The 12,005-nt window shown below is 40.3% G+C and overlaps 1 protein-coding gene across 1 annotated transcript in view; it reads right to left on the bottom strand.

Moving 5' to 3' along the window:
- The window catches only part of REPS2 (RALBP1 associated Eps domain containing 2), a 208,323-nt gene that overhangs the window by 24,236 nt on the left and 172,082 nt on the right, over positions 1–12,005 (bottom strand). Inside the window, exon 19 of the mRNA XM_019524650.1 lies at positions 547–615. Coding sequence (XP_019380195.1) covers positions 547–615 — 69 coding nt within the window. The remainder of the gene's footprint in view (positions 1–546; positions 616–12,005) is intronic.

The following is a 12,005-nucleotide window of genomic DNA, read 5'->3' as shown; positions in this document are numbered from 1 at the left end:
AATATTTTTTGTAACTGCTTCCTTTTTTGAACACAAATGACTTGCTACTCAGAAACCTTAGTAGGGTTACCTTATACAGTGTTGCACTTAATGCCTGACTATTTCGAGGTAAGGTAAGACCCAGGAAACACCATACAGGTCAGAGTTGCAAACTGTCACTTGATTTTGAGGACTCCAATTAAAGAAAAAAAATGAAAACATGTTAAATAATCATCTGAGATCAACCGATATTAACCAGGGGACTTGAGGGAAATCAAGTAATCTTCCTTCCTGTTCTAAGCCAGTCCCAAATAGGAAACAAATAGAATAATCAACATATGACTGTACATCTTCAGGAGAAAAATCCTTAAACAATGTCTGGCTAGGAGGATAATGGAAACACTGGGCTAATTCCAGTGCACCTTTGCTAAGTTTTGTAGGCAGTGTTGGAAGCCATGTCTCTTTGAGCAGGGAACATCCTGTAGACCCCCAAAATAATACACCTGGCTCCTGTGGAGAGACTACTAAATTTCCTGCTCTCCAAGGTGGAGTAATGACTCCCAGTACCTTGTAGATTTCCCAATTTCTGCCAGCTGAGTTATGGGGCAGCAACGTGGCTGGCCTCATCTTGCCTTCCTGATTGAAGAGAAGCAGTTAGCTCTATTAATCTGAAGTCAGGCAGAAGTCCATTCATAGCATCTGATAAAGTAGGCTGCTGCCTATAAAAGCTTATGCCTTGCTGAACCACTTAGTCTCCAAGGTGCCACCCTACCTTGCCTTCTGTCTAACTAAAGAGTTACTGCTCCATAATATGCTCCTTTATCAAAAAACAGTTAATTTCCATAAGGTTTACATAGAAAAGCGAAATCAATTGATTCACAGGACTGAATTGCAAAATCCTAATTAACTTCAACCAGGCCAAGATTTTAACCAGTCTCATAATAATAATTTATGAAGCCCTGAAAAAAAACCAAACTATTCTGCTATTACCAGCAGATTTTTGCTGAAAGACTTCTGCAACCAACAACTGTCTCTATGTCTTCGAAATCTGTAACAGCTGAACACACTTTAACACCTGATTTAGCCCAAACCATAAATAAAACATTTACAGAAATATATAAATACATCTAAAAAAGAAAGTCTATCATACTGCTTCTATTCCCTTCACAATCAAAACAATAGGAGCTGCACAGAAGCTGAAGGGAAAAGCTGCTTTGTCAGTTTTGCTAGTGCTCTAAAACTGTAAAATATTGAACTTACACAGATACCAGAGTGACCTGTGAATTTCTTTTAAAACACATGAAATTCTTCCTGAGGAAGGAAAAAATATCCTGGATGATAGGATTTCTCTCCCCTTTTCCTCTTTAAAGTTTGCTACATTTGCAAGGTAATCTGATGCTGAAAAGCATCTTACTGTAATTTGTCAGTGGGTAAATCATTTGGATAACATCTTAATGCCAAAAAGCTTTCATATGTTTCAGAAGTGAATGAACAGGGTTAAATTACCTTAATTTAGCTTCACTTACTGGAAAGTAGGAGTGGACAGACAAATCAGTTATAACAGTTCAGCTGAGGTGTACTCACAAACAGTAAATCTCCCCACTATACACTTTTAAGTAATATAATTGTCTGTTCATGTTCTTGGTGTTGCTTTAACCTTGCTCCCACTGAAATCAATGGTAAAACTTGTGCTTGAATCAAATCACAATCTACATTCCACACCTTCCGAAACAAAAAAGGCTAAATAGGTGGCCCCTGCACTGATTCATGTGGCTGTGTAGTGCCATTTCTTCCTGAGAAACTGAGGGACTGAACAAGTCAAAATAACTGACCCAGATTCCCAGTCCATACACGCTACCCACAAAAAAGCAAACAAAAGAAAGAAAAAAGGCAAGGGACTTGGTGAAAAGATTTAGAATAGTCATAGAAAAACTGGTAGAAAGAAGACCTCACCACAGAAGAATGTTATGTACAATTACAGTAAAATCTCAGTTATCCAGCATGAGTGGGGAATGGGAGGCACTGGCTATCTAAAAATTCTGGTTATCTGAGAGTTATACTCAAGGAAGACAGTGCCATACTTGTAGTGCGAATTTTCAACGAATTAGTGTTCAATACATTACAGTATAACATACTGTATAAAGACTAAAACAGCATACAGATAAAAATGCCATAACGGTCAGCCACTCCAAATGCCAAGGCAGCCCAACCACAGGCTGCTGCAGCAGGGGGGAGGGGTGTGAACACTCAGATACCCTCAGAGCAGCACAGCAGGCAGGAAAGTAGCGTGGCATGATATGCGTACTCCGATACCCTCAGAGCGGTGCCGCAGGCAGCAAAGTGGTGCAGTGCAGCACAGCACCGGGTGTGTCCCGCCACTGAAATTCTGGTTAAGTACTCTGGTTAGTTAAATGCTGGATAACACAGATTTTACTGTACATTTTTAAGAGAAGTACAAGTTTTGGAACCCACCAGAGACAAATGCTACCCAAGGTGCTGATCCCAGTGCTGAAGAATAATATTTCAGGCAGTTCTGATATCTCAGTACTGAAAGACACAGGACTTCTTTTATTTGTACTGGCTATTTGAGCAGCTTGGAGGTAGGGTAGTCATTAAAATAACAACCTTCATTGACAGTGGTACTACCGGGCTACACTGCACTCTTTACTGTCAAGAACCATTGGTCCTGGTGTTACTGCCTTGCCTGGTAAGCTGCGATCATGAGGCTCATGCTGCTCCACAGAAGACAGATCTCAAAATCCAATTCGGCACAGCTGGCCAGAGAGGTCAGATGGTAAACTGAATACATAACTCCATTTTCACAAAGAGAAAGGAATCACTGCTGGTACAGCAGCTCATGTATAATGAATGAAACCAAGTGATTGCTGTGTCCCTCAAGTGCCACCTAGTGGCATGTAAAACAGGCCACTGCGGAGCACTGTTTCTGAGAACACAGTGCATTACATATACATGTGCAGATGGAACTGGTGGGTCTGAATTCATTCATGAGACAGGCAGACAACAGGCTAGACCATACAGAATATATATGAACATGCTGGAACTTTCTACTTCTTCTTAAACAGAGTTAACTGTTATTTCCTACTTTTCTTAGTTCTGGTCTACACATACAAGATTTGCAGATACAACTGCGTCAGTTAGGAGTTGGGAAGGAGTGGGGGGGACATGACAGATATACCTATGCCCACAAAAGTCCTAGTGAGGACATAGTTATTATAGCTGCAAAAACCTCTCTTTTGCCATTATAACTTATTTTGTTTTTGTTACTTCAACAGAACCACCTTTGTGCTGGTGTAACTTGCATGGCTATAAGGAAGGGTTGCCTTTACACCTCCCTGGCAAACTCCTTCTAGTATAGGCAAGGCCTTAAAAACCTTACACATTCCCCATACAGATTTTTTAAAAAGACAGTCAGAGACTAATATTTTTCCATAAACCACATCTGTTCCAAGGAATCCTTAAGGCAGATCCCATGGACAGCCATCCATCTGCACTTATCTGTAAAGACCCACAGAGCACCTCCTGGTGGATCTCAGGCAATTAACAGGATTTCAGGTCCCAAACACTTTGTTCACAGAGTCCGTCTTGTCACTGAAAGAATGTAAATACTATGGAAGAGGAAGATGCTCCTCAGAGGACCAACCTAATATACAGTTATTAAAAATAGTAGGATATTTGTAATGACAGCTGGTTTTTATTTTTCTTCTGATTGGGTGAGGGCTCTTCCTGGATTACCCTTCCCTCTAACTTCAGCACTTCGGGCACTTTGTGACCTGCCCTGCTTGCTGTAGGCTTAACGTGACTTGCGCCACAGTATGTCGTAACTCAGTTGTCATGGCATGTAAGGAGGTGATCATTCAAGAACATTTGAAGGAGGGGCAGGGAGTCCCTCCAAATAACCCAATAATTCAGTATCATATCTTATACCCCCTATGTTGCATATCATATTCACATTTACTGGGAATTTTTTTGTTCTTCAGGCAGCAATTTAAACCAACTAATGAAGGTCCCCTGGACTAGCAGGGCTGCAAGAGTCATTCACGGAATAAGTGAGTGGAACTTGTAGCTCAAATCTAGTATTAGTTCATGTGTTTCCCAATTGTTAGAATGGGGGACAGCATAAGGGCCTTTGGTTTTTATTTCCATCTCAGACACTCATGACCTCATTACATAACCCTGGGTCAGTCAGTGACAGCCTCCCTATTGTGACAGTCCTTTAAGTTTAAAGGAAGTTCACTACAAAACAGATCCTGACATCATATTTCAAGTAGGTTAAAACAGGTCAGCTGAAGATAAACATATATGCAGGGCCTGCTCTTGCCAACATTTATGCCCAAGAGTAACATAACATTTTACATTTGAACAATCCCAATGTAGTTCACGTGAGTGAAAGTACCCGTACTCATTGTATCAACAACCATTTCCAATGCCACTTCCAACTGACACAAGAGTCATGAAAAAGGGTTTATCTGTAAGGAAAGGTGGGCAGTTTCCTTAACACTCAAATATACTATGATTTCCTATCTATGCCAATAAGTTAAATTTGAGAGAATCTTCTTTCCAAGGGTTCATATTTTTGTGTTTCAAAGCAATTTTCAAGAAAGCCAAGTCCAACCCCTCCTGCGTCTAAGTCTGGTGTAAAACCACACTGAACTGCCAATTCTTTTTTCAGCTTGTTATAAAAACTGAAAGTGATAAGGCAGAAAGAAAACCTATAGGGATGCAAATGCAACAAGCTGCCAAGAATTTAGTGTGCTGACTGCTTTCCCAGCACTGTGCAATCCCAAAGTTTTGATAAGCTATTTATTTATTTATTTGAGATATCTGAGAGCTGGTGATAAGGTTTGGGGAAAAGGCAGCAAATACACACAAACTGCCATGATGCTCAAATCCATTCACAAATAATGAAGAGGACCCAGACAGAAACATTAGCAATCTGCTTTAATACTTCACTTTCATAAAACCAGATTAATGTAAGCTAGAAGGGGATATGTGCCCTCTGCTACAGATACATGGATATGAATCTCATTTAAAAAAAACTAACAAACTATAAAAAAAAATAAAATGTACTGTAACTAAGATATTTGTCCCTCTAGAAGAATTTCATTGGGAAAGTCTTCATTGCATCCACCAATGGGCTCCAAAATACCTTTTAATTATGCACCAGTCTCCAATACTTTAAAGCATAATTTTTGTTTACTTGTTTGACCATTCTGGATTTAACATATAATTTTCTCTGATGGAGGAGGATTATCCACTTGTATTGTGCTAGGAAGACAGATGGCAGACTCTTTTGTTCTACAGATGATTAATATTTTTATTACAGGCACTGACTTCTTCAGTATTTAATGCACTGATTACACAGCATATGCTAATCTGCAGCGTCTATGGTAGGCTACAGCAATTCTTTATCCAACAATTACCTTTTTCTTTTAGCACATATACCAGCTAGAAAAGAGGCTATCTTAGCTTAACTGAAGAAAACACTGGTGGTAGTGATTCCACTCTAGATGCAATGAGCAGGTTTCCATAAACTAAATACATTATTTTCTTTTTATTTCTAGAACAAAAAGTTACCTCTCTAAAGCTCTAGGTGTCCTGCCAGCACTTAAAATCACTCATACTGTAAAATGATGTAAAAAAGCACCCCAATCAGCCTGTGTTACCAAAAAACAGGTTCAATAAACTAATATAAACGTATCAATAAACCCATTCCCATTTCCTATGTATCCTGACTTTCCCTGAATACCTGTGAAACCAGATACGCCTTGCCACGTGTCCTGAAGATCAGCAGGCTTCTGCTATCTGAGGCCAAGAGAGTAGGGAAAAAGTATTCCACAATAAAGGGGCTCCTCATAGAAACTATCATATTGTCAGCTCTCATTTATCCATGGCTGTATTGAAACAAAATATGAAATTCAAGAAAAGCATGCTCATAGTAACAAAGGGCTTGAGCCAAACACCGATCACAAGGCAACAGGAGTCTTCCCGAAGGGCCTAATCCAAAGTCCACTACACATTCAATAATAAGACTTCTATTGACTTGAACAGTCTTCTGTTAGTTGATTAAATCTTCAGTTAGGCCCTGGTTCAGGACAGCACTGAAGGACATGAATTGAGGTGTTTATCTAAACTGATTAAAAGGTAAATGGTGTGAGAGAGACACAAAGAATTATTCAGTACCAGGTCATAATTTTTTAGATCTAAGATCTAAAAGTTCATTCTGAAAGATTTAGAAGTAGTAATATCTTAAGGTTTTTTTTTAGATGAAATACCTGAAAATCAGTTTCTTCTTCACTAAGTGTTCCTGACAAACACTGAGTTTAGATCTGCAAAGTTTTACACTGTGTGATATACTACGAGCGGTTCTGCAAGAAACCTGGGATTCTGCTCTTAGAAGTAAATTGACAAAGAATGTAGAGTTTGAAATATTTTAATTAAAAAAAATACAGGCACAAACTTCTTATATATTTAGGTCTGGGTTATCACCTGTCTTTACAATGTTCTTATTGCCCAATGGCTGAGCAGTGAACTAAGAAGTGAACTAAATCATCAATGCACACCCCTCTGAAGTAATATAATTTGAAACAGGAGACCACTACGGCATCTTTAAGTGTGGATTTCAGAAGACCCTTTAATTAAAGCGCTCCCAGTATCTCATGTATTCAGCGTCCTGCATTTCAAAATGGCGAGGGCATTTTACCTAAAGCTTGTTTGATAAGCTTTAGTTAAAGCACCCCTGCTGCCATTTTGAAGCACAAGGATGCTGGATACATGTGATGCTGAGGCTGCTGGAGCATGCCAATTAGCAGGCTCCAGCAGACTTAATGAATTCAGTATGCTTCGGTGTATTCTAAGTAGAACGTGTCGGAGCAGGCGTTGGGCACGTGTATAGGTGCCCCAAGAGACTGCATTGGGAAGCCACTCAGATTCTGGTTACAGGCAAAAACAAGCTTCTGTCCTCTGGCAGCCAGGAGGCGGTGCTACTGTGGCTGCAGCATGCTAATGATTTTCCTAAGTTGCCACAGGATGGATCTACTCTCTTCACAGGCCAGATCTGGCCCGTGGGGCATAGGCTGCCAAGCCCTGTTCTAGAGTTAAGTTAAGCTGGCCAGGAGAGGAACTTCCTAGTCGTACCTAAAACTAGAGCCTGAGAGCCTAAGAATTCTGCCAATGGTTTCAATTTAAAAGAGCAACCAAGACTGTAAAAGCTATTTTTTAACTCAAATTTCAGTTAAGTTACAGAACAAAGCAGGAAGCAAATTCTGACCCAATATACTATCCACTGATACCCGCAATGGATATTCTCACATTGATTTCCAGGGGGTTTTGAAAAGGCCTTTGATGGAAGTAACAAGTTGTTGGAAAATAATAATTTTTAGGACTTTGGTGTATAACTTTCGTCAACCTCATTGACACCTTAGTGACATGAGCAGTCTCACCAAAAGTTTATATGGATTGCACAAGCTAACCTCACATATCTATGCACAGAATACTTTATTAATGACTCAGGATCTTAAAGTTTTGAAGTTCAGCAGGTCACTGGTAATATTCTTCTCCTAGGAGTCAGTAACTTTTAAACTTTTCTATTTATATTTAAGATTTTACCTGCGTGTGCCATTTTTGCTGATCCACTAAAACTGCCAGCATAGAGTCAATGAGAAAAATTGGTAACCAAGTTTCAAGAAATAAATTATAGTAGAAATCAGCATTAATCCACAAAAACCAACCATTCTTATAAATGAAATGAGATTGGAAGTAATCTGTTTCTCAGCCAAGATGCACATAGTTTTCTTCTACTCCCATCATCTTCCAAATCCCTCCTTATATAGTATAGGCATAACTTGAGATAGATAGCGATTTTGGGGCTGGAAGACACTAGACAACGTAATTTATATAAGGACTGCTAGTTCAGGGGGTTTATGCTGCAAAAATTTTGCTGACATTGAATAAAACTTTATGGGGTCATATGTTGCCTTCAGTATCAATTCATACTTCTCATTAAGATGAATGTTATAATAAATTTCCTGTAGTATGCAGCTACCATCACCAGTTTTTGTAGACCCCAAAACCAACTGTAACAACACATTATTTTTGCTTTCCATAAAAATATAGGTTCAGTCTGAGCTTTGGGGGATCATATTCAGCGAAACTTCAGTGAAAATGGAATCTTATTCATGTGTATCCAAAGTCAGGTTCTATATAAAATTTACATTATTACAAGTCAAATATTTAAACTCTCTTGTGATCTTTTCATCACAATTCTTACTGCCACTAAGTCGCACAGATTTTGCACCTGTACACTGATCTTCTAAAGCAGCATGTTTTAGAGAGTCAAGTAAGATTGATTTCATTCCTATTTAGCCCTAATCCTGATCCCTGGACTCCGAACATAATCAGGAGGAAAAATGACAAAATAATCATATTTATCATGCTACAGGCGAGCTACAAAAAACACCAGTGGGAATGATACCAGATAGTAGCACTGCAACTATCCAAAAATGGTAATGGAAGGAAAATACTTCAGAATAACTTCCTAGACAAATAGATTTTTAGTCTTTGTGAAAATCTACTTCTGTCAAAAGAAGCCTTTCCATCTGTCTTTTGCAGTAACTTAGACACACCTGGATTGCTTTTTTAAAAACAGAAACACCACATTACTGAACAAAAGGAATACAGCAGACGTAATACCAGTATATGTGGGTTTCAGTGAAATGTGAGAAATACTATTTTACAAAATGTTACTAGAACTTTAATTCAAACTGGTTTCCACAGAAGTACAGAAATGCAGACTGTAAACTGGATAGAGAGATCACAGACAACTACCTAGTGTTTATCTAGAGAGCCATCTACAATATTTAAGCACTAATGAGATAGATAGATAGATATACACACACACCTTAACGTAGAGTCCTTGTGGTAATTGTAATATATATACTGCTGCAAGGCTGTTTCCTTTGCACTGTGTTGAGTGTTCAGCTGTATGGGTCCCCAAAATGGTCTACTATTCCAACATTATATTCACTAGGATTATTGTCTAATGCAGTGACATTTTAACCTGGGGTTCATTCCAGTTACCACAAGGACCCCAGGTTAAAATGTCACTGCATTAGAAAATCCTAGTGAATATAATGTTGGAATAGTAGTCCATTTTGGGGACCCATACAGCTGAACACTCAACACACTGCAGAGGAAACAGCCTTGCAACAGTCCTTCGGGGCATGGCTGATCAACCAAATCCTAAAATCCTCCATATAAAGTGAAACGGCCGACAGGGATGTGCGCACACCCACAGAGTGTCGACTGGAATGAGCAACTGGAGTGAGTTCTGAGGAAGAAGCCCAGCTGCCGCTTTCCTGGGAACTGGCTTATTGTAAGACAACACTGTTGATTCCTTTAGTTCCAAAAGAAGGAAGGGGGAACCGGGCTGGATTAAAGGAAGCCAGCGCCCTAGAGACACCATCATACTTCTGGCACGTGCTTTGTAGCTCACAGCTCATGATTCCACCCCCATGGCACTCATTCACATCCCTACCTACAGAGTGTAATGATGGCAAAGATCCCCTTCCCACACAGTAAGAATGGCAAAAGGCCTGTTTCTATATCCTAGACCCCTGCTACACATTCAAGTAAAAGCTGGACAGAAACCAGTTACAGAGTTGTTACACATTTTCAATCATTGCATTTACAGCTTGTTGGCTCTTTTTATAGTTGACAGTCATTTTTATCCTATGATAATTTTTCTGCACTTGTGGCTGGGCAAAATTTATTGTGCAATTAACCAGTTTATTGTGTGATAATCTGCACTTGTGGCTGGTCTTACTTTGCATGTGTGGCCAGTGTAAGTTTACTGCACAATTAACCAGTTAATTGTGTAATATGTAACATGCAGCAGTAGCCCTATAAGCAGCAAGAAGTTTCCCCTGTCTGACGCCAAAAGTGGCAGCAATGCCCCAGTCTCCGATATTTTATTCCAGTTGTCAGGTTGTATCTGCTTTGGTCAGTGCACAGTGCTCTTCTCTTCCTGCTACATATAGACTCCTCTGCTGGACCCTGAGAGAAGAGACTCTTAGCATCAGTGCCCCATGCTTATGCATGGAGCATTCAGAGGTACAGCTTCAGGCTGTCTGTAGACTTAGGCAGACATTTTGGCATGAGTTATGCTTGGGGAGCACAATTTCATATTCTTCTTCATGATCTCGAAAGCTACAAACTAACGTATTTACTTCAATGAATGGGAAAAAGCAGATACAAAAAAAAAAAAAAATCAAAAAACCCCAAAAAATAAAAAAAAAAATTTTTTTTATAAAAAAAATTTTTTTTTTTATTTTTTGGGGTTTTTTGATTTTTTTTTTTTTTTCCCTTTTTTTATAAAAAAAATTTTTTTTTTTATTTTTTGGGGTTTTTTGATTTTTTTTTTTTTTTCCTTTTTTTTAAAAAAAAATAGAAAAAAAAAAAAAAATAAAAAACCCCCAAAAAAAAAAAAATCAAAAAACCCCAAAAAATAAAAAATCACAATGTCAAGAGCTGGGGATTAAGGAACGTGCCTTAAGATCGCCCTGACTGAAAATACAGAAGCTTTATGTAATAGACAACAGCGTATGTTCTCAGTGGTCAAAAGGGAAGCAGGACTGCCATGACATTTTGTCAGTTCCATGTTTTATTATGTATATTATACTTACCCATTAGCCCAATTCTTCACAACCATCATTCTGATGCACATCATTTAGCTCACAGGTTATGAATCTACCCTTATGGCCCTGCAACCAGCTACATTTAGGACTGGATCTAGGATTTCAAAACAGGAGGGGCCTGGAGATACAACTGGTGCCCCCCTGTGGGTAGACTGCACCATGTCAGCAGCTACTAGAAACTATGTTGAGTCCCAAAGTAGGTACAACTCCCCAGCCCTTCACCCCTTCCAGGGCTCTCCCATAGGAGTTGCCTCTAAGCATACAAGGGGTGGACCCACCAACTGCCACCACTGTCCCCAGCTGATCCAGGGGCAGGAAGAGTCCCAGAGCTAGTCATGCCTCACTCCAGTCAAGGGCTGTGGTAAACAGCTGCATAGGGCGCAGCTTCAGACAGCAACAGCAACTGGCAGACTCCGGGTGTCCTCCACTAGTTGGGAGCAGGGGCTGGAAGGGGGGCTGTCCATGAATTCTGCCCATCTCCAACCCAGCCTGCCACTCTGCAGAGCTGCTCCCCACATCTGGAGCCCCCAGGCTACTGCAAAACCTGGGGAAGGGGACAGGGAGAAGGGACTGGTTGACACCACTGCTGAGCCCAGCACCCAGTGAACGCTCCTGGCTACAGGTTAGCTACTCTGTTGAAGATAGGTAAAGTTAGAGCACTCCCAGATCTGTCCCTGGTTACACCCTGCCCTGCACAGAGTAACTATGGCAAGGATTCCCTTCTCTTCACAGGTGGTGACAATTACTGCTTTAAGAAAGTAAATGCAACAAGGAGGGCCAGATGCAAGGTCAGTGTAATGAGTTTTTGGTATAACTGGAAATATTAGGCAGGCAAGGTTGTTTGAGTAGATGTGGTCATGTGGGATGCATGGTCATGCTTGAAGATAGACTGCAGATACAGGCGGACATAGACAGGCTTGCAAGTTGGGTGGACCAGAACCAGATGAAGTTCAATGTTGAGAAATGTAAAGTGCTCCACCTGGGGATGAACAATCCTCTGCACACCTACAGGCTTGGCAATGCCAATCTGACCAGTACCACAAGTGAAAAGGACCCAGTGGAAATAATAGAGCACAGTATGAACATGAGCTGGCACTGTGACGCTGTAGCCAGCAGGGCCAACAATACCCTGGGGCATGCAATCGATGCATCTACAGCAAAATCAAAGAAGTGATTCTCCCACTCTACTCAGCATTGGTGAAACCACAGCTGGAGTACTGCATCCAGTTCTGGGCGCTGCACTTTAACAAGGATGTGGTAAAGCTTGAGAGAGTCCAGAGAAGGGTCACCTGTATGATCAGAGACTTGCCAGGC

Source organism: Gavialis gangeticus, unplaced genomic scaffold (assembly GCF_001723915.1).
Source record: "Gavialis gangeticus isolate Ggan-Ray unplaced genomic scaffold, GavGan_comp1, whole genome shotgun sequence".
Lineage (NCBI taxonomy): Eukaryota > Metazoa > Chordata > Crocodylia > Gavialidae > Gavialis > Gavialis gangeticus.
This window is presented reverse-complemented; position numbering and strand designations above follow the sequence as displayed.